We start from the raw sequence: 22577 nt of genomic DNA on the forward strand, positions 1-22577 counted from the left end.
TCAACCTCTCTGTCAAAGAAAGCTCCCTGAGCTCATCCAGCCTGTCTTCACAGCTGAAGTGCTTCATCCCAGGCACCATCCTTGCATGTTATACCACTCAGTAACATGATGCTTGAGATTTCTACTTTCTACCTTCCTCCTGCTCGAGGAGCCGTACAGCCCTCTAGTGCTCCAATTTCTTTTCTCTTGAATTGGAATAATTGAAATTAATTTTCGTGACTTGCTGCCCTACCGTCTGAAATTGGATAAGTCAGCACTGAAATAGGATCAAACATAGGACCTTTCACCTTTGTGGCCAAAGACTTTCACCCTTGGATATTGAGTGGCATGACAGTAGGAGCAAATCCCACTAATTGCAGCTAAAGTGTAATCCCTACAGGGGAACAGAGTTTGCCATCAGGTTGCAGATGAAGGAAATGTAGCACTAATCAGATCTTGACTGGAGAATGTTACCTGTGCCCTTCTTGAGAGAAGGAGTTCAACTGTTATGTTATTTTGAAATTAATTATGATTTAAAGAAACTTATTTTGAAACAGTGTCACACACTTTTCAGTTTAATAAAGTTATAGTTTGAAGTGCAATGCAATCTTCAAATTCATCTTACCAGGATTGGTGTGGCTTGACTTGACTTCAAGGGTAGGATCCCGAGGCATTGATAACTTGTATTGCAAGAGGATAGGAATGTGTTTCTGAACATTAACGCTGATTTTGCTGGGGGTGAGTTAGGGAAATGTTTCTGCAAGGGAAGGGAAAATAATGTTTTCTGATATTTCTTTCCACGATTCTTTTCACTGCAACCTGGTAGATTTATAACAGGGTCATATGTAATCTGATTTTAAGGCTAATTTGGGTTTGCAATGTATTTATGATGATAACTAAACAGGGTTTGGAGGCTTTCCCTTCCTTCAGGTAATTAACACCCCAAAACCCCAGAATTCCTGTCAGTGAAGGAGAATCAATTTCCTGTGGGGCTGTGAAATTTGCCTCATTAAAGAGGGTCAGCTGCAAATTATATATAGGGATAATACTTTGAGATTACACCCGTTACTGTGTTAGAACTCCTGCCACTTGCTGAACAACCAGAGCATTGGAGGCATTGAATGTTATCTATCCTGAGTGCTTCATTCCCACTGTTTGTGGGACAGCGCAAAATGAACTGTCCCTTAATCAGTTGAACATTTTGGAAGCTTAAATGGGAAGGAGTTGGTACATGGTCATGATTTTGTTCAGGTCAGCTTGTTAATGTTACGTCAGGGTAGGTGAACGATTCTTATGCTGGAAGTTCTCCATGGAGCCAGCAGATGGCGATTGGGAGCTTAGGCCAATTAACTACCATTCGTTTATGTCTGCATACTAAATCCTCCTTTTGGATTTAAAATTTTCTACACCATTATCTATAATGGCAGGTAGCTATTTATTATGTCATGCGCAAGCAAAATAATAACTACATATAAATATTGTTACTTCTAAATTGGCCTTCATGATAGTATACTTATCAAGATAAATAGCTTAACAATCCCAAAATGGAAAATGCTTTCCCCAATCCAATGTCTTTCATCTCAATGGTAGTAAATATGGTTTCAAAGATGTGGCAATATTGGTTGTTGTGACTGGTGTTTCCTGTGCAAGGGCATTCACTTGGTGAGTCCCTTTGTTTTGTAATTGTTATTTTTTCCTACCTAAACAGACAAAGTGCATGTGTATGTGGATAAGAAGGAAGCTCTTCAAGCTGTAAAGTTGATGAAAGGGTCTCGGTTCAAAGCTTTCACAAACAGAGAAGATGCAGAAAAATTTGCCAGAGGGATTTATGACTACTTCCCCTCACCGAGCAAGTCAGCTGCTTGTGTATCTCCATTGAAAGCCAACGTGATGTATAATAGAGGTAAATTGTTGTCAACTAATTTCTTGAGGATTTTGGAAGTTTTGCGCTATCCCTATGACTTCAACATTTTCTTGATTTTTTTTCATATTAACAAAACTGGTTTGATAATTTTCTGGAAATAAATACCGTATTGGGGAACTAGTTCCACTTTCCTAACAAATCCACAATGAAAGCAAAAAGTGAAATTAAAAGTTTGTAACTTTTCAGATTTTTATACTGGTTTAGGTAGTTACTGATATAGTTTGCAATTTGTATTTCAGTAAATGCTAGTTTGAATATCAATCTCTCTCTTCTCAAGCTGTGGCACACTACCATTAAACATTATTATTAGATGTATCTGATTTGCACATTGCACAAGTGTGATGTGAAGGTTTAGATTACTTACAGTGTGGAAACAGGCCCTTCGGCCCAACAAGTCCACACTGACCCACCGAAGCGCAACCCACCCATACCCCTACATTTACCCCTTACCTAACACTACGGGCAATTTAGCATGGCCAATTCACCTGACCTGCACATCTTTGGACTGTGGGAGTCGCCTGAGGCGGGAATTGAACCCGTGTCTCTGGCGCTGTGAGGCAGTAGTGCTAACCACTGTGCCACTGTGCCGCCCACGGTGTTAAATCAATTAAAATATTTGCTTACTTTCTCTTGCATGCATATTCACTCATTCAGTCCCTCCCTTCAAATCTGGCAGCAGATTTATCCTAATTCTCAATTAACTCTTGGTCAAATAGCCAGCAACAGTTACCGCCCAGATTCTCAAGTGTAGAACGAGCATGTGGACACAATACTGGAGGGTTAGTACACCTTGAGGGGCGACATACTGAAACCTTTTTATAATGAATATTGAGATCAAAATACCGTTCAACAGTTGCACTCTACTTGGATAAAAGATTGTTCCCAGTTAGTATTAATTAATTTTGACAGGTTGGATTCTGATAATGGGGAAATAAAGGTGAATTTATTTTTTTTTGCTTCCCTTGCAGATCTTGATTATTTTGATCCTGTTCCTCTTGCAGTGTCTACACGCTGATCATTGCATAAAATTTAGATTGGTCAAAAATGTAAACTCTCCATTTCATTCACTGTTCAAACAAAGGATCAAAATTAAGAATTTTCCTTGTCCTCCATTATTGCTATATCACTTAAAACCTAACCAAAGGATGCAGTCATAGTTTGACCAAATAAATCAACTTCATATTTTTTTAACAAGCAGTAATGAAAGCTGAGTTTTGCTTCAGCATACAATGGACTAATCTATGAACAGTTTTGTTGCGTACTTTTTTCTCAGATTAAATTCGTACATTTGTTGAGATTTTTCTGCTTATTTTTTATTGTCGGTAGATGGCACAAGTTCTCTCGAAGTAGAAAGCACCAATAGGGAGAGAGCCAACAGTTTCAAAAGCCCACGCTCTCAGGATTTAACATCCAAGCTGCGGAAGGCTGTTGAAAAAGGAGACAAGGCCATCTTTCTTGATCTTGTTTGGAGTAATCCACGTTACCTAATTGGATCTGGAGATAACCCTACAGTTCTACAGGTTTGAGGATTTAATGCAAGTTATTCTGTGTTTTTTTTTGAATCTTAAAGCATTGACCACTACCACAGTCGAATTTCCTAGTTCAGATACTCTAGAAACTGAGCTTCACCCCCATAAACAAAAACTTCTGAACTTAAGTGAACTGAACTGAACTGACATTGGGAAAGGCTTAGAGAAAAAGGTTTGTGCAGTGAATAATGAAAGCACTATTCTGATATTGTACTGTGTCAGGAATTGAGAATGCAAGTTGCCTGTGTTTCTCAGATACTTGACTTTGGTTTTGCAGGTATTACTAACATTTTATGGTTGATATTTCATTGGGAACTGGCCAAAGCTTGGGTTGGTTTGCTTTGGCCCTTGTGATTCTGTATTCCATTCAATGGTTCCTCTATAATACTCACTGGTCCATTACTCTTGACCATGATGGAATGTTTAATCGCATGGTGCACAACAAAAAATGGAACAAATGTCTTCTGTTTATTAGGGGCTTTGAATTATTGTACACAGTCTTGGATATCACATGCTTATGTCACATCTGTGAGGCTTCAATCCAATCTATTTTACTGACATTTTCTGTTCCTGTTACACACAATATAAGAAGGCTGTACATCATTGCAATGACATTTCACTTGGGTTTTGTATTTGGCTGTGGAGACATATCTCCAAGTGAGGGCAAACACCAGTTTGCAATTACATACAAAAACAGAAATTGCTGAAGCAACTCAGCAGGTCTGACAGCATCTGTGAGGGAAAGCAGAATTAACATTTTGGGTTCGCTGGAGCAGAAATATTAACTCTGCTTTCTCTGTATAGATGCTGCCATACCTGCTGAGTTTCTTCAGCAATTCCTGTTTTTGTTTTGGATTTCTAGCATCTGCAGTTTCCTTTGACTAGTTTGCAATTACATGGACACTACCAAAAAGATGAGGTTTTGTTCTGAAGGGCGGTGTAGGTTGAAAACCAAGTTTGTATGAAGTAGTATCAATAGAACTGCTCCAGTCATCCTATACCTGGTTATCCAGTTTATTTTTGAAATTTTGAAGAAAATCACCTTTTACTGCTTCAGCAAGGGAATTGAGCACAGAACAAGGGAGAGGTGGATTAGAAAATAAAAGTTTCCTCTGTGAAATAAAATCCCTTTTGTGTATAAACTGCAGGAAGGATGTCGATATAATGCGATGCATGTTGTTGCTAAAGAAAATCAGCCTCAAATTTGCCAACTTCTATTGGACACATTGGAAAACCCTGAATTTATGCTGCTGATGTATCCAGATGATAATGAAGTTATGCTGCAAAAACGAATCAAATACATAGTTGACCTTTATCTCAACACACCTGATAAAATGGTTGGTATCACATTTTGTTTTGACTTTCAGTGAATATTGATGTGACTTGTGCAGTTTAGAAAAGTTTCTAAGTTAACTGTCGTACGGTATTATCTGCTGTTAATGAAGAATGTTGATTTTTATTTTGTGTAAAACAAAGAGTACAAATGGTCAGCTGTTTGGGTCTGGTTATACAGGGCAAAATGTAGCTTGAATTTCAGGTTGGATTGTAGTGTTTTTATTTTTTTTTTGTTGGATTGTGCATATTATTATATTTCCTGTACATCCAGTGTGATCCAACATGAAACTACAAAATCATTTTGGCTTCTACTCTTATTAAACAGCTCTTAAGGCAAGATTTCCTTAGCTCACTGTTATGTTGCAAATATTTGTATTTTGCATGTATCTGCATTAAAGTAACAGATTAGTCATGATTTGTTGAATATCAGAGCAAACTTTACCGGGCATATGGTCTACACAGCCTTTTATTTGTGTTCTATTCATTTACCAGTTATGTGCCTATTCGTTAACCCATTGTACCATCACCTTGAGAGAGAGAGAATTTCAGAAAGCTATTTTTGCCACGTCGAATTCCATACTCCGTACTCCGTACGATGTACTGCCACATGTGCACACTTGATCTCTTTCCCACTCCATAAGCACCGACTCATCTTGTTTCAAAACTCCAGTTGCATTTTGGTTCTTCGTCTCATTCGGTGTCTGAATAAGCAACATTTCCCTTTTCCATTCAGATGTTAAGGAACACAAGCTGCAACAACTCACTGGTATTGAGTCCTCCCTCCTCTTCACTTTTTCACTTTGGAGCAGTTTCTCTTTAAATAAGTTTTTCACTCTTTCCAATTGAAAGGTCTGATTAGGGGTACACACAAGTCCCAGTTATGTCTGTCACTTTGCAGGCTATGTGGACATTCCTTGTTGCAGTCCTACTCAAATGGTGGGCCCTTCCCTCAGCAATTTCTCAGTGATATCATCAGTGCTGCTTCCTTTTTTTGACTGGAATTGGAAAATGAATCAGTTTTGCTTCTAATGTCCATCCTTCTCTCCATTGCATCTGTTGCAATATTGCAGTCCTTCATAGGAGTGCCTCTGACATGTCTTCCTTTTTTCCTCAACTGTGGATTGCCCCAGCCATAACTGAAAGCCTCGTCCAACCAATTTCTTATACTTCTACTCTCACCATTTCCCCTCCATCCCAGAACAACAACAAAGTTCTCCTCACCCTCTGCCATCTCTAGCAAGATGCCACCACGAAACACATCATCCCCTCCCACATCAGCATTCCACAAGGACTATTCCTGCATGTCACCGTGGTCCTCTCCTTGCAACATTTCCTCACACCACATTCCCATGCAATTTGCAGAAGGTGTAACACTTTCCCTTATCCTGTAAGCACCCTTGAGGCAGCAGTTTACTTCCACATCTTTCGATCTAATACAATGTAGTTGCTGCTCACAGTGAGCTTTCCTCTACATTGTCAAGACCAAACACAAACCGGGTGACTACTTAAAGGAATACCTCAGCTTTCTCTTTAAGATCAATCTCAACCTTGCAGTACCTTGCTATTTCAGTACACCATCATACTGTCAGAGGTCCAGTAAAGCCTAATGAAAGCTGAGAGAAACAGTATTCTTTTTCTGCTTAGCACTTTAAAGCCTTCAGGGCTCAACATTGAGTTTAAGAAGTTAAGAGCAGACACACCCCATCATTTTAATACCTCATTCCCCACCAGTTTTTGTTTTTAACGTACATGTTCTCGGCAAAGCTGATCTATTTTGGACTTTTCGCACTTACACACAAAATAGGCATTAATGGTCTGTATATAAATAAAATATATCTTACCTGTACTCCCACTAGCACACTCCTTTTGTCTTTTGCTTTGTAAGCTCTCACCGTTTGTTTCACTCTCTCCTCATTGCCCTTTGTCAACTGCATAAAAACCATCATTTTACCAACTCCTTCAGCTCTGTAGAAGAGTCAAGTTGAAGTCAAAATATTAAATTTGTTTCTATCCCCAGAGATGCTGCCAGACTTGCTGAGGTTCTCCAGTTTTGATTTTCATTTGTGTCACGTCATCACATTTTAGCTTCTTTCTACGTTGCATGTCCCAGTTATTGCTATAGATGGAAAATCAGACTCCAGCACCAAAGCCTGTGTCAGATGCTCTGATATTATCTAGTTGCCCCTGAATTTTGAAATTTCCATGAAAGATCACCCTTTAACTATTGGATAAAGCTACCTAAATCTTTATCACTATCTACATTTAAATGACACAAATCTAATATTGAAATTTCAATGTTTTAAAAAAGGTTGTCTTTCTAAATCCCTAAGTTAGTTGGAGGTCATTTACATTTAAGTTATTTTCCTATGATTGTAACAGTTATGCTAGAGCGAAACACCACCTCCCAGGATTGCAGTATCATGCTCACAAGCAGTGGCTGTCAGCGAACTATTTGTGTATCGTCAAGCTTGGTGCTATCTACTAAAATTTGTGTTTACATTGTATACTTAATATAATAAAATTGTCAACATCACATACACATTCCAATAGAGGCTATGAGATAAAGAGTAGAAGAACTTAAGTCTAAGGGTATTGAGTTATATTGTACTACCAACAACATTCAAAGCATATCTAAGATGGGAAAGTCGTCTTGGCGTTTCCCTGCTACTAAACTCGGTGTCCTCTCCTTTCACGTTCGTATATCGATATGCATCTATTATCTAGAGATTGACTGTAATTATCACACAAGGCTTACTTCAACCGGGCAGCATCGTGGCTCGGTGGCTAGCACTGCCTCCTCACAGCGCCAGGAACCTGGATTCGATTCTCGCCTCGGGTGACTGTGTAAACTCCACACAGACATTCTCCCCTTGTCTGCTTGGGTTTCCTCCCACAATGCAAAAATCTGCAGGTCAAGTGAATTGACCATGCTAAATTGCCCATTGTGTTAGGTGCATTTAGTCAGGGGTAAATATAGGAGATGGGAATGGGTCTGGGTGGGTTACTCTTAGGAGGGTTGATGTGGACTAGTTGGGCCAAATGGCCTGTTTCCGTACTGTGGGGAATCTTAAATAAAATCACTCAGCTCCACATACTTAACCACTGAGAGACAAAAAAAAAAATTCTTGGAAGCATTATCCCTTCCATGTCTCACCTTTCTGACCTGGTGTGTTCTCATGTTTGGGATTCATATAATCTTTTGGAGCATTGGAGTCATAAGGACTGCAGCAGCTGAGAGGCTGTACAACTAGGTTTCCATTGCAGCTTGGAATGGATTATTAATACAGTTTTGTCAGCATGATTAATACCTTCCAGCAAATGGGTGTGTAGGAGAGCATATATTCATCTTTCAAGGGAGAATTCATATAAATCCTTGTTTACTGTGTAATTTGGAGTTTAAAATTAAATTGGTCTGCTATGTTTGTTTCAAAATTTTATATTTAGAAAACATTTAATTCATGAAAGCCCCTTCTAAAATCAATTACTTTATTTTCAGGGTTTTGACACCCCATTACATTTTGCCTGTAAGTTTGGACATGCTGAGGTGGTTAATGTGTTATGCTCACATCCTGATATCAGCAAATTTGCAAAGAACAAGTGTGGCCAAACTCCTGTGGAGGTAAGGTTTCATTATCTGTTTTTTTTCCCCCACAAATTATGTTAAATTAAAGTTTCTTTCATGAACAGAATAAATATGGTTGCATTTTTTCATTCCACAGGTTATCTGTGAAAGGAGTAAAAATAAATCTGAAGAACTAAAGGAAAAGATCCGAGAGTTTTTACAAGGTCAGCCGCTCTAAGACTAAGGATTTAATAAAATGTATGCTATGCCCGTGCACAGTTTGTTTCTTTTGAGGGGCTTTCTATTGCTGAACACCTTTTTTATCAAATGTCTGGCTGGTATGAGGAAATGGCTCATTAAAATTGTTGGAGGTGTTATGGGAGGTTTGCAAGGTCAGTCGTCATTGGTACAACAGGCGTGATGGCAACACAAAATGGCAGCATACCATGACACTACTAAAATATTGCTTTCTAACAGTAATGTAGATACTTCTGACTATATTTGTAAATAGACAACCAGGGAAGGCACATTACAATTTGGACTTAATAAACTTAGGTTCTGAAAGCATTTAAGTTTAATTCTCTTACATGTATATGGCGTTTTATATCTTTACTGCATGCAAATTTATTAGCCCTGTTAGCTTGGCAGTGTTTGTATAGGTTGCAGTGGGTATTAAAGCGTTTAAGTAGTTCATTTGGTTTTGGTCACGAGTTTGCTAAGAGAAAGGGGGAATTAAAGGGGTAATTTTCAACTTACAACTGAAGTGGCTTGTCTGCTACTGAGTGAGCCTATGATTTTACTCCGTTCATTTTTCCTTCAATAGAATCATGCCTGATGGCTTGAAAATTGGATCAGGCCAAAGAAACTTGTATCTTTAGAGAGTCTCTGTTGGTACTTTGTCCCTACCATTTCTGTTTATACGTAGTATTTGTAGCGGAATGGGGCAAAAAATAATCCTTGTTCCGTATTGCCTTCTATGAATGTCCTTCTACTACTCTAATTCCTCCCTTTCAGAAGATTGACAGAATATTTTGTCTAAAACCCTGTTTCGCTTGATGCAATGCATGGGATGTACCTTATTGCAAATAACTGGTAGTTGTGATCTTGTGGTTAGACCAGCAGACATAGGAACTCACAACAAATGGGGTACATTACCTAGTTGTAATGGTGTATCTCCAGAAGATGGTGCTAATTCTGCACATTCTACCTTGAACTCATCTAAGCTTTGCAAGAATAGTTTGTGAAAATAATATAATAATGTGCATGGTTAGCACTGCTGCCTTTCAGCGCCAGGGACCCAGGTTTGATTCCAGCCTTGGGAGACTATGTGGAGTTTGCACATTCTCCCTGTGTCTGCCTGGGTTTCCTCTGGGTGCTCCAGTTTCCTCCCACAATTCAAAGATGTGCAGTTCAGGTGAATTGGCCATGCTAAATTGCCCATAGTATTATGTACATTAGCCAGGGGTAAATGTAGGGGAATGGGTCTGAATGGTTTACTCTTCAGAGGGTCTGTGTTGACTTGATGGGCTGAAGGGCCTGTAGGGAATCTAATCTAATCAAACTCTCATTATGTGCTAGTTAGTGGAACTGTTTTCTTACTAGCTTTATAACATAATGTAATTGCTGCCTAAAGGTTTTTATGATTTGGAAGTTAACATAATATTGGTTTTCTTACACCTCTATAACTTGGTGTCTTGTTCTGTTGTAGGATTTTTGATTATAAGTACAAATAGTTGATATTCAAATTGAACTGACAATATTCTGTTTCAGATCGATATTATGTACCATTGCTAAGAGATATTGACAACTCCTGTCCACCCATAATTGGTTCTCCCTGGTCACCTGATCAGTCATCTGAGCAGCATTGCACATCTTTATCCAGGCACACTGGGAATCCCAAGGATCCAGTTATGGAAGTTAGAGCATTTGCAGGACCCATGCCTCCATCCAAGGTAACAGTTCCTCTTTTTAAAACTGAATCTCTGTCATTAAAATACATGATCATTGAATAAAGTGAGTAAGTATATTGTAGCTGTTCTGATGGTGCATGTATGTTAGAATATTATCCTTAAAATTGTCTTGTAAACATGTGCAAACTCTTGGGCTTAAATAGATCTATAATTATCTTTTTTTGTAAAAATTATTTTTGCAACTCGTAAGTAAGCAGTTGTGCTCAGTGGTCATTGTTAATTATCTTGCATGTGTTATCCTGATTATTGGTTCATTCATTGTAGGGCAGAGAGTATGGAAAGAATTAGGAATCTAAGTTCCGGTACAGCCATAAGGGGACACCACTGAAAAGTTGGGGTAGTCAACACAGGACTGAGTGTGTTGTTCTGAAGGGTGTGCAGTTGATGAAACAAGGTAAATAAGCTTATAGCACTAATTGAAGTTGCAATGTAGTTGGCATCAGGGACATGGTTAGACTAAATATCCAAGGATATATGTTGTATTTAGAGGACAGGCAGAAGGGCTGGGGTTACCTTGTAAGTAAGAAATTAAATCAATAGCAAGAAGCTGTATAGGATCTATATAAGGATGCAGCATCTGTGTAGGTAGAGTTAAGGAACTGCAAACGATAAAAGATCCTGTGGGAGTTATATACAGGCCACTTAACAGTAGTCAGAATGTAGGAATGAAAATAAATCAGGAGATAGTAAAGGCATGCAAGGAAGGCAATATTACAGTAATCATGGGGACTTCGATATGCAGGTGGACTGGGAAAGCCAGGTTAGTCGCAGAGCTAAAGAAAAGAAATTTGTGGAATGTCTACACCATACATTTTTTTGGGACCAGCTTGTGGTCGAGACGGCTAGAGAATAGGCATTTCTGGATTTGGTGATGTGTAATGAGGCAGACTTGATTAGGAAATTTAAGGTGAAGGAACCCCAGGCCACAACATGATAGAATTCACCCTATAGTTTGAGAGGGAGAGGTTTTGAACCTGATGTAACCGTGTTAGAATTGAGTGAAAAGTAACTGCAAAGACATGAGCAAGCAACTGGCCAGAGTTTAGATTAGATTACTTACAGTGTGGAAACAGGCCCTTCGGCCCAACAAGTCCACACCGCCCCGCCAAAGCGTAACCCACCCATACCCCTACATCTACATTTACCCCTTACCTAACACTATGGGCAATTTAGCATGGCCAATTCACCTGGCCTGCACATCTTTGGACTGTGGGAGGAAACCGGAGCACCCGGAGGAAACCCACGCAGACACTGGGAGAACGTGCAAACTCCACACAGTCAGTCGCCTGAGGCGGGAATTGAACCCAGGTCTCAGGCGCTGTGAGGCAGCAGTGCTAACCACTGTGCCACCGTGCCGTTTGGGAGGGGAGCAAGAGTGGGCATTGGGACTGCTGAAAAATGAGGCTGGAGAATTAGTAATGGGGAATCAAAGAATGGCAGAGGAACACCCCCACTCCTGACTACTGTACATAATGTGGGATCGTGTTCAAATAACAAACAAAATCAGTGAGTGGCGAAAATAGCCTTTTTTATTCAGCAACCACAAGTAGCACAAGTTGGAAGTGGCAATAGAATCCTGAAATGCAGTTCTTATACTAGCCTTTTTATACACATTTCTTGCATATATTAAAATTCCATTACTATGGTGTTACATTGTTTTATCTATAGTACACAAAGGTTTGAGGGGTTTCTGTCATAGGAAACAGGAGCCGGATTAAAACGTGTGCTTAGTGTCTGTCCGGTCTGCTTGCATAATTGAGAGGCGTTAATCTTTTGTCTTTTAAGTTAGTAAGCGTTAGTAAAAAATACTAAGCCTATATGATCGAACTAAGTTAGAAATTGTACCTGCACTTATTAAAAGAATAAAGGTTACTACAGCTGGTTTGTGAGATTTGTTTACCATTTGTCAGTGTGAGCTTCATTCATTCAGGCAATTTCATACAAGCACTCTTTTGACAGTTAGTTTCTGAAATGGATAATGGACCAGTTAAAAGTTATTTAACAAGTGCATACTAATTGGAGAAACTGTTTGATGTTCTGTAATCTATTCAGGTCCGGGAGATGGTTGGTAACCACTGATTAATATTGTAATGTTTCGTGGACACTAGATGGGGATGGTATTATTTACAATATTGACACCTATGCAGAGATAGCTTTTGACGTAGAAATATGCCTGATAAGTGTTTAAAGTGACTGGACTGAAAGGGATGTTTTAATTTTAGTCTATATTGTAATAGTACAATAGTATACAAAATGCTGTTTTACGAATGAATGAACTAAACTTAGATTAGATTAGATTCCCTACAGTGTGGAAACAGGCCCTTCGACCCAACAAGTCCACACCGATCCTCCGAAGAGCAACCCACCCATTCCCCTATGCGTTATAGTAAACGGCGGGTTAGTAAAGGGTTATGAATGAATGAACGGGAACCTGGTATTAATAAATATAGCGGGTGAGTGACTTAGTAAAGATAATCTAAGTTGCAATATCTTTCAACTCCCATCAGTTTGGGATACTGTTGAAAGGATAGTCTCTTGCAGGAAAATAGAAGAGACAGTCAGATCTTGGGCACTAAGAATGAATCTTTTGTTAGGTGGAATTTGACAAAATTTAAAAGTAATTGTTATAGGGGACACTCCTGTCAAGGGCACAGACAGGAGATGTTGCAGCAGTGAATGTGAATCTAGGATAGAATGGAATCCTACAGTATGGAAACAGGCCACTTGGCCCAACAAGTCCGCACCAACACTCCGAAGTGTATCCCACCCAGACCCATTCCCCTACCCTATTACTCTATGTTCCCCCAGACTAATGCACCTAACCTACACATCCCCGAACACTATGGGCAGTTTAGCATGGCCAATTTACCTTAAACTACACATCTTTGGACTGTGGGAGGAAAACTGAGCACCTAGAGGAAATCCACGCAGACATAGGGAGAATGTGCGACCTCCACACAGATGTTCACCTGTGGTTAGAGTGGATCCCTGGTGCTTTGAAGCAGCAGTGCCACTCGTGGTATATTGCTTTCCTGGTGCCAGGATTAAGAATGTATTAAAACATTTGAAGCCTCTTGTTAAAGGGGAGAATGAGAAACCGGAGGTTATTGTACACATTAGTAGGTATGGCATAATTAGGGAAAAGATTAAGGCTTTGCAGAGTCAATATAAGAAGTTTAAAAAAGTAGTAATCTGTGGTTTACTGCCGGTGCTTAGCAAAGGTAAGAATAAAATGTAAGAATGAGGTAAAGAATAAAATGATAAAGAAAATAAATGAATGGGTGAAGAGGTGGTGCAGTGTTCAGAGGTTCAGGTTATTGGATCATTGGGAACTCTCCTGGGGCAGAAAAGATCTGTTCAAAAAAGATGGGTTTACCTGTAATAGTAAGGGACAAATGTCCTGGAGGGAAGATTTGCTAATTCTATCATGGGAGGCTGTGAATATCTGTGGGGGGGGGGGGGGGGGGGGGGGGGGGGGTGCTGGAGGGATCCTAAGTAGCAGAGTAAACAGCAAGACAAAAGAGGGTGGTTTTGAATCTGAAAAGAACACGTTAATTAAAAAAGACAGGCAAGAGCAAGTCAGAGAACCAAGTAACTCTGAACTAAATTGCATTTATTTCAGTGCAAAGGATCTTACAAGTAAGGCTGATGAACTCAGAGCACTTTTGGAACATGGGGTTAGGATGTCAAAGCTATTACAGAAACCTGGCTAAAGAATGGACAGGACTGGCAGCTTAATGTTCCAGGTTTCAGATGCTGTAGGAAGGATGCTGAAAATGTGTTGCTGGAAAAGCGCAGCAGGTCAGGCAGCATCCAAGGAACAGGAGAATCGACGTTTCGGGCATCAGTCCTTCTTCAGGATTCCTGAAGAAGGGCTGATGCCCGAAACGTCGATTCTCCTGTCCCTTGGATGCTGCCTGACCTGCTGCGCTTTTCCAGCAACACATTTTCAGCTCTGATCTCCAGCATCTGCAGTCCTCACTTTCTCCGTTGTAGGAAGGATGGCAAGCGAAGAGGGGGGAGTGGCTTTTTTGACTAAGGACAACATTGCTGCTGTAACTAGAGAAGGTATTTCTGAAAAATAGTTCAGTGAAAATATATGGGTTGAAATTAAAAACAAAAAGGGAATGATCACCTTGATGGGGTTGTACTTTAGACCTCCCGAAAGTCAGCAGGACATTGAGGTGCAACTTAGTTTTGGATTACTTTTTACTTTGGTTGGACCCTTGCCAGGCAACTCTCCTTCCTATTATGTTATTTCAGGCATTTGGTTTGTCTCCAGCACCATCTTATTTTGAATTTTTTGTCATCATCTCTCTGCCTTATTTAATCGGATTATTGGTCATCCCTTTGCTTGTTATTCAATTGGTAACACTTTACTCACACCATCTAACAATCTTGATCACCTACAGAGACCTATTATTGAGCCTGTTGACACTCCATTCTCATCATTTGTATGAACTTTTGATCTCTCTGTCCACTGACCCCGCTGCCCATAAATTCTGTGCCTGTGTACTTCGGGCCCTGATGGAATGCATCACACGCTAATAAAAGCGATGGCTGCAGAAATAGCAAATACACTCATGGTAATTTTCCAAAATTCACTGGACTCCGGGGCAGTTCCAGCAGATTGGAAAACAGCAAAATATGATGCCATTGTTCAAAATAGGAAATAGACAAAAGATGAAGAATTATGGACCAGTTAACTTAACTTCCATAGTTGGGAAAATACTTGAGTCTGTTATCAAGGATGAAATGGCAAGGCATCTATATTGAAATTGTCCCATTGGACAGATGCAACATGGGCTCATGAAGGGAAGGTCATGCCTAACTAATCTACTGGAAAACATTGCAAGCATGGGGACCCAGGGGTGTCTATGTAGATGTGGTGTATCAAGATTTCCAAAAGGTATTTGAGAAGGTGCCACACAAAAGGCTGTTGCATAAGATAAAGATGCACGGCGTTACAGGCAATGGATGGAAGATTTGGCTAACAGGAAGCATAGGTAGATGATTTGAAGATGGGGACCACGTGTAGAGTGTCAAAGTTTGTGAATGACACTAAGATAAGTGGTAGAGCAAAGTGTGCAGAGGACTGTGAAACTTTGCAAAGGGACACAGATAGTTTAAGTAAGTGGGGAGAGGTCTGGCAGTTGGAGTACAATGTTAATAAATGTGAAGTCATCCAATTTGGTCGGAATAACAGTGACAAGGATTATTACTTGAATGGTAAAAAGAAATTGCAGCATGATGCTATGGAGAGGAACCTGGGTGTCCTTGTGCATGCATCACAGAAGGTTGGTTTGCAGGTGCAACAGGTAATTAAGATGGCAAATGGAATTTTGTCATTCATTGATAGAGGGATTTAGTTTAAAAGCTGTAGCAGCTGTATAGGTTGCTGGTGAGGCCACAATTGGTATACTGCATGCATGCAGGTTGATCTCCCTAGTTGAGAGAGGATGTACTGGCATTAGAAGAGTGTAGAGGAAGTTCACTAGGTTGATTCCAGAGTTGAAGGGATCTGCTTATAAGGAGAGACTAAGTAGACTGGGATTATGTTCATTGGAATTTAGAAGAATGAGGGGCATCTTCATAGAATCATAGAATCTCTACAGTATGGAAACAGGCCCTTTGGCCCAACAAGTCCACACCGACCCTCTGAAGAGTAACCCACCCAGACCCATTCCCCTACACTATTATCCTATGTTTACCCCTAATTAATGTACCTAACCTATGCATTCCTGGACACTATATTGTTAGCGTGGTCGATTCACCTAACCTGCACATCTTTGGATTGTGGGAGGAAACTGGAGCACCCAGAGGAGACCCACACGGATGTGGGGAGAATGAGCAAACTCCACACGAGGTCGCCTGAGGCTGGAATTGATCCCAGGCTCCTGATGCTATGAGGAAGCAGTGCTAACCACTGAGCCACCTTAGAAATATATGAAACCATGAAGGGAATAGAAATAGAGAACTGTTTCCACTGGCAGATGAAACTAGGACAAGAATGCATAACCTCAAAGTAAGGGACCCGGCAACATCAGGAAGTGAAGAAGTCGACGTTTAAGGTGTAACCCTCTTTCAGGACAAAATTTTATGAGGAGCAGTTTTAAGACTAAATTGAGAAGGAGCTTCTTCACCCAGAGGGTTGTGAATCTACGGAATTCGCTGCCCAGTGAAGTAGTTGAGCCTTCCTCAATAAATGCTTTTAAAGCTGAGAGAGAATTTTTTGAAGAGTAAAGGAATAAAGGGTTATGGTGAGAGGATGGATAAGTGGAGCTGAGGTGACATGATCTTATTGAATGGCAGGGCAGGCTTGAAGGGCCAAATGGCCTACTGCTGCTCTTAGTTCTTATGTTCCTATTTATATAGCACCAATGTTTTTAATGATTTTTTTCCTTAGAACAGATACAGTTGTTTATACTGTTGTTGTTCTTCTCTTGTTTCAATTCAGGCAGAGGAATTTCGGAGAGTATGGAAAACTCCATCTCGAGAGAGAGCAAATGAATTTAAAAAGGCAGATGCTGAGCGAGGCTATGAGAGAGTTGGAAGGTAAGGACACCAAATCGCAATCTACAACTTCCTCTCCTTCTAAATATGAAAATGAGGATGTGACTAGTTCATCCTATGCAGACATAGTCTAACTATCTTGGCTGTTGGTTAGCTCAATTGCTTGGACGGCTGGTTGGTAACAAGAGTAATGCCAACAGTTTGGATTCATTTCCTTTATCGCATGAGATTACCAAGTCGATGCCATCTTCTCAATTTTGCTCCTCACCTGAGATGTGGTGACCTTTGTTAACTACCACCAGTTGTGTGTGTCTAATGAGAGAGAAACCCTGTCACCCTCTGGACTTAATGGAAATTTTACCTTGTATATTTATATATGCTATAAATACCTCTGCTAAATAGAAAACAATCACTCTTCACAGCAGAGATTTTCAAGCAGCATTTAAGTATCAATTTGAAAGTGCTGACATTCTCCCAAGCTGTCTACCTAATGTATCCAAGCTTACAGCTCTGAAGGACCTATGATTAATTGACAGTTTATGGCTGACTTAGTTGGACCTCCGTTTGAGTGTTTCTGGGGGGGGGGGGGGGGGGGGGGGGGGGGGGGGGGGGGGGGGGGGGGGGGGGGGGGGGAGGGGGTGGGAGTAAGGATGTTTCCACCAAGGCCCTCTACCTGATTGACTTCATGTGAGAATTTACACATCTGTGAGCATCACTTTAAATGCTATTATATCCACTCAAGTGAGGAGATTAAAACTGTACACAGTACTCCAGATGTGGTCAGAATGGGTCATGTTTCCTTGACAGTTGAAAAGTGCACCAAGAACTCCTGTTTGAATTACTTAACCACTGTTAATATCCATTAAGAGTTGTGCTATCGGAGAGAAAAAGAAAGAAACTAGTTAATAACATCCAGTTTATTAAACCGTTCAAAGGTCATAGTGAATATAAAGTTATACAAGTGTTAATTCAACAAAGAAATAAACCATTCTAACTGGAGGTTATTGAGACTAACATCTTTCATCAGGGAAAATGATTATTAAGGGGTTGGTAGTGGAGCACTTAGAAATTATTAATGCACTTAGGCAGAATGTGTAGAGATAACATTGTAATGGATAGAGGATGAGTTGGCTAATAGGAAGCAAAGGGTAGGAATAAATGGGTTGTTTGAAGATTAGCAAGATGTAACTACTGGAGTGCCACAGGGATCAATGCAGGGGCCTCAACTATTTACAATTTGTATAAATAACTTGGATGAAGAGACTGAAGTTTTAGTTGCTAAATTTGATTTGATGATGAAAGATGAGTAGGAAAGTAAATTGTGTGGAGGATGTAAAACCTATAAAGGGATGTAGTTAGGGGCAGTGGGCAAAAAAATGGTAGATGGAATATAATGTGGGAAGATGTGAACTTGTCCAGTTTGACAGGAGGAATAGGAAAAGCAGCATGTTATTTCGGTGAAGAAAAATTGCAAACCTTTATGGTACAGAAGATCTGTGCGTCCTGCTACATGAATCATAAAAAAAGTATAGAGATTAAGCAAGTGTTGACGAAGGCAAATAGACTGTTGCCATTTTATTGCTGGGAGTATGGAATATTAAAGAAGGGAAGTTTAAGTTTCATAGGATTTTGTTAAGACCACATTTGGAGTACTGTGTACAGTTTTAGTCTCCTCACTTGAGTGGATATAATAGCATTTGAAGGCTGACATGGCTGATTTCTGGGATGAAAGGCTAGTCTAATTGGTAAAGGGTGGACAAATTGGACTGGTATCTATCTCAGTTTAAAAAAAAATAAGAGTTTATGTTATTGAAACTTTCAAACTCCTGAGGGGCCTAAACAGGGTAGATGCTGGGAGGATATTCTCTCCTTTGTAAGAGAGAAAAGAACCAGGGGACACATTTAAAAATGAGGGGTCTCCCATTTCAGTTGGAGATGTGGCAATATTTTTTCATGGAAGGTTTCATCTGTGGAGCTTTTCCTTCTCATCAATGTAGACCTTCCTGATGAAGGGCTTTTGCCCGAAACGTCGATTTCCCTGCTCCTTAGATGCTGCCTGAACAGCTGTGCTCTTCCAGCACCACTAATCCAGAATCTGGTTTCCAGCATCTACAGTCATTGTTTTTACCACATCAATGTAGACAGATTGATTAAATGTTTTTAAGGATGAGTTGGGCAGAATCTTGATGTAAAAGTCTGTCAGAAGGCATGTGGATAGATAGGAAAATGGAGTAGAGGCAACAATCTGATTAGATTAGATTAGATTAGATTACTTACAGTGTGGAAACAGGCCCTTCGGCCCAACAAGTCCACACCGCCCCGCCGAAGCGCAACCCACCCAAACCCCTACATCTACCCCTTACCTAACACTACGGGCAATTTAGCATGGCCAATTCACCTGACCTGCACATCTTTGGACTGTGGGAGGAAACCGGAGCACCCGGAGGAAACCCACGCAGACACGGGGAGAACGTGCAAACTCCACACAGTCAGTCGCCTCAGGCAGGAATTGAACCCGGGTCTCTGGCGCTGTGAGGCAGCAGTGCTAACCACTGTGCTACTGTGCCGACATGATCTGCCTCATGTCAAACATTGGAACAGTTTGAGGGGCTGAGTGGCCTTGCTTTTCTGTTAGGCATGTTAAAAATTGAATAGTTAATGTGATTGCACTTAGATATTTTTAGGCGCTCCCTAGTGAGGAGAAGGAGTCACTTCATTTAATAGGTGAATCGTTCTTTGGTAATGGAATTGTAAATAGGCAGGATGGTGAAGAAGGCATTTGGCACGCTTGCCTTCATTGGTCAGAACATGAGTATAGGAATGTTATGTTGTAGTTGTACAGGACATTGGTGAGACCACTTTTAGAATATAGTGTATGATTCCGGCCCCTCTATTGGAAAGATGTTAAACTTGAAAGAGTGCAGAAAATATTTACATGGATGTTGTTGGGACTGGAGGGTTTGAGTTATAGGAAGAAGCTAAATTGGCTGTGGCATTTTTCCCTGGAACAATGGAGGCGGAGGGGTGACCTTTTTAGAGGTTTATAAAACCATGAGGGGCATGGATAGGGTGAACATCTCAGATAGTCTTTTTTTCATGGGTGAGGATGTCCAAACTAGAGGGCATAGGCTTGAGGTGAAAGAGGAAAGATTGTAAAAGGATCTGAGGGGTGTGTAACGTTTTCACGCAGAGGGTGGTGCAGTTATGGCATGAGCTGATGGTGAAGACTGGTACAATTACACCTTTTAAAAGGCATTTGGATGTGAAATAGAATAAGACATATTTATAGGGATGTGGGCCAAATGCTGGCAAATGGGACTAGGTCAGATTGGGATGTCTGCTCAATGCAAGTTGGATAGAAGGATCTGTTTCCATGCAGCATGGCTCTATGTTTCTTGCCCGATAATTTGTGCGTTCTGCATTTCACTTGTAATAATTTATTCAAACGGTAGTAATGCTTGCATTAATTTCACCTAGAGGAACAAAAAGCAAATGCTTTATCAAGAAGACTTTTAAATCTTTCATGTGGGCTTTTAATAAGTAACGGTGTAATGTAATAATAACTTTCATTTCAGGGATTTAGCTCATGAAATGGGACATCCATGGGCTGAGTACTGGGAATTTCTTGGCTGTTTTATTGATCTTGCGGCACCAGAAGGAATTAGAAAAATAGAAGACTATCTGAGTAAAAAAGCTGAACAGGAAGGTGGAGACATCTATATCTGCAATAGATTCAGAAGTCCTCCACCAAGTGGTAAGTGTAAAAGTAAATGAGAATCATGGGAATTATTGCACAGTTCTTCCACATGAACTACATACCCCCAATTAGAGTAGACCAGTACATTAGCTGCATGATGTTAATTGAGAATCCAGATTTTATTAATTGCACTAGACGCCATGGAAATCGCAACACTACTGTATTTCAGTTGCCCTACCTGCATAATGTGAATAACAGTTTGAGGCCAAGTGAGGGAAGCAAGCAGAATCAATAACCAGCTGTTTGAACAGTCTGTCTCAGCCAGGGGATAGCAGCATCCAACCGCATAGTGAATGAAGAGCTGGGATAGAGTGTGCTGTTTCCCTGGAGAGTCAACGTTCTCAGCAGTCGCTCTGAAGTCATACTAGTCACAAATGTTGGCCTACTCCTGTTCATATGTTACAGTCTGGAAGCTGCAGTAAGGTGGTTGTGCATTTCATGGCAGAATTCCAAACTTAGTTAAAGGAAAGATTGCAAATTTTTGCACCATTAAATAAATGTATATAGCTGAAATACACTGACCATTTTGTGTTTGTTTTGCTTACTGAAATCTGCCTCACCATCACCACCCTTATAGGTTGGTGAGCTATATGTACTGGCTCACTTTGTCTAACCTTGCTATCTTTAATCTTTTATATTTTTCCTTTTCCAATCACGATGACTCAGTGGGTAGCACTGCATTGGGGACTGGGTTCAATTCCAGCCTCTGATGACTGTGTGGAGTTTGCACATTCTCACTGTGTCTGTGTGGGGTTCCTCTGGGTGCTCCAGCTTCCTCCCACAGTCCAAAGATGTGCAAGTTAGGTGGATTAGCAATGCTAAATTGTCCATAGTGTTCAGGGATGTGCAAGCTAGGTGGGTTAGCTGTGGGAAATGCAGGATGACAGGGATACGGTAGGGCAGGTGAGTCTGGCTGGAATCTCTGCGGAGGGTTGATATTGACTTGATGGGTCGAATGGCCTGCTTCTGTATTGTAAGGATTCTACATTATGTAATCTTGACTGCATTAGTAATTCTAAATATAACATTCAAGATTCTTATAGCTTCCTGTGTGAAAACATTGCTTCCAATAATAACCTGTTTCTCATTATCTCATAAGCCAGACGAAAATAACCTTTCCTCTGTTATACCAGCTATTTAAGATTTATTTTGAGACCTCTGTAAGGTCTTTAACTTTCTTCATTCAAATGAAAAGTTTAAAAGCAACATTTAATTGAGATTTGCATATTTCATTATTTTTATCAGGCTTTTTGTGCATTTATATCGGGGTCTATCGATGCAAATTCCATCAAACCAAACAAGAATTGGTTTCCTGTCTCAATTCTCTTTAAGAAGCAGCATAGTGGCTCATTTAGCACTGCTGCCTCAGTGTCAGGGACCCATGTTCAATTCCAACCACAGGCAACTGTCTGTGTGGACTTGGCACGTTCCCTCTGTGTCTGCAAGGGCTTCCTCCCGGGTGCTCCAGTCTCCTCCCACAGTCCAATAATGTGCAGGTTAGGTGGATTGGCCAAGCTAAATTGATTTAATTTATTTATTGTCATATGTACCTAAGTACAGTGAAAAGCTTTGTCTATGAGCAGTGCAGGCAGATCATAGTAATCAAGGATATGCAGATTATTGGGTGAGGAAAAATATGTAGAGGCATACAGGTTGTGTTGCACAGGGTATGTCTGCTAGGCGAGATCAACATTAGCAAGATCAGCATTATTTGAAGTTAGAGAATCCGTTCATAAGTCTAATAACAGCAGGAAAGAAGCTGTTCTTGAACCTGCTAGAGCATGTGTTCAAGCCTCTATTTTCTGCCTGATGGAAGAGGTTATAGGAGAGCATTGCGGAGTTGCGATGGATTGTTGGTGATGTAGGTAGCCTTTTCGTGGTAACAGGCCATGTAAAAGGAGTCCATGGTTGGCAGATTGGCTTCTGTGATGGTCTTGACTGTGCACACCACCTTCTATAGTTTCTTATGATTCTGGGCAGAGTGGTTGCCATGCCAGACCATTCTGCA

General features: G+C 40.4%; 1 protein-coding gene across 3 annotated transcripts in view; it reads left to right on the top strand.

The window, feature by feature from the left end:
• Positions 1–22577, top strand: part of ankle2 (ankyrin repeat and LEM domain containing 2) — a 59257-nt gene that overhangs the window by 24071 nt on the left and 12609 nt on the right. For all 3 annotated transcript variants that reach the window (XM_072587730.1, XM_072587731.1, XM_072587732.1), the window contains 8 exons: positions 1688–1882; positions 3230–3423; positions 4581–4769; positions 8264–8386; positions 8487–8553; positions 10100–10281; positions 16757–16854; positions 20388–20566. In XM_072587730.1, coding sequence (XP_072443831.1) covers positions 1688–1882; positions 3230–3423; positions 4581–4769; positions 8264–8386; positions 8487–8553; positions 10100–10281; positions 16757–16854; positions 20388–20566 — 1227 coding nt within the window. The remainder of the gene's footprint in view (positions 1–1687; positions 1883–3229; positions 3424–4580; positions 4770–8263; positions 8387–8486; positions 8554–10099; positions 10282–16756; positions 16855–20387; positions 20567–22577) is intronic.

Source organism: Chiloscyllium punctatum, chromosome 17 (genome assembly GCF_047496795.1).
Source record: "Chiloscyllium punctatum isolate Juve2018m chromosome 17, sChiPun1.3, whole genome shotgun sequence".
NCBI classification, from domain to species: domain Eukaryota; kingdom Metazoa; phylum Chordata; class Chondrichthyes; order Orectolobiformes; family Hemiscylliidae; genus Chiloscyllium; species Chiloscyllium punctatum.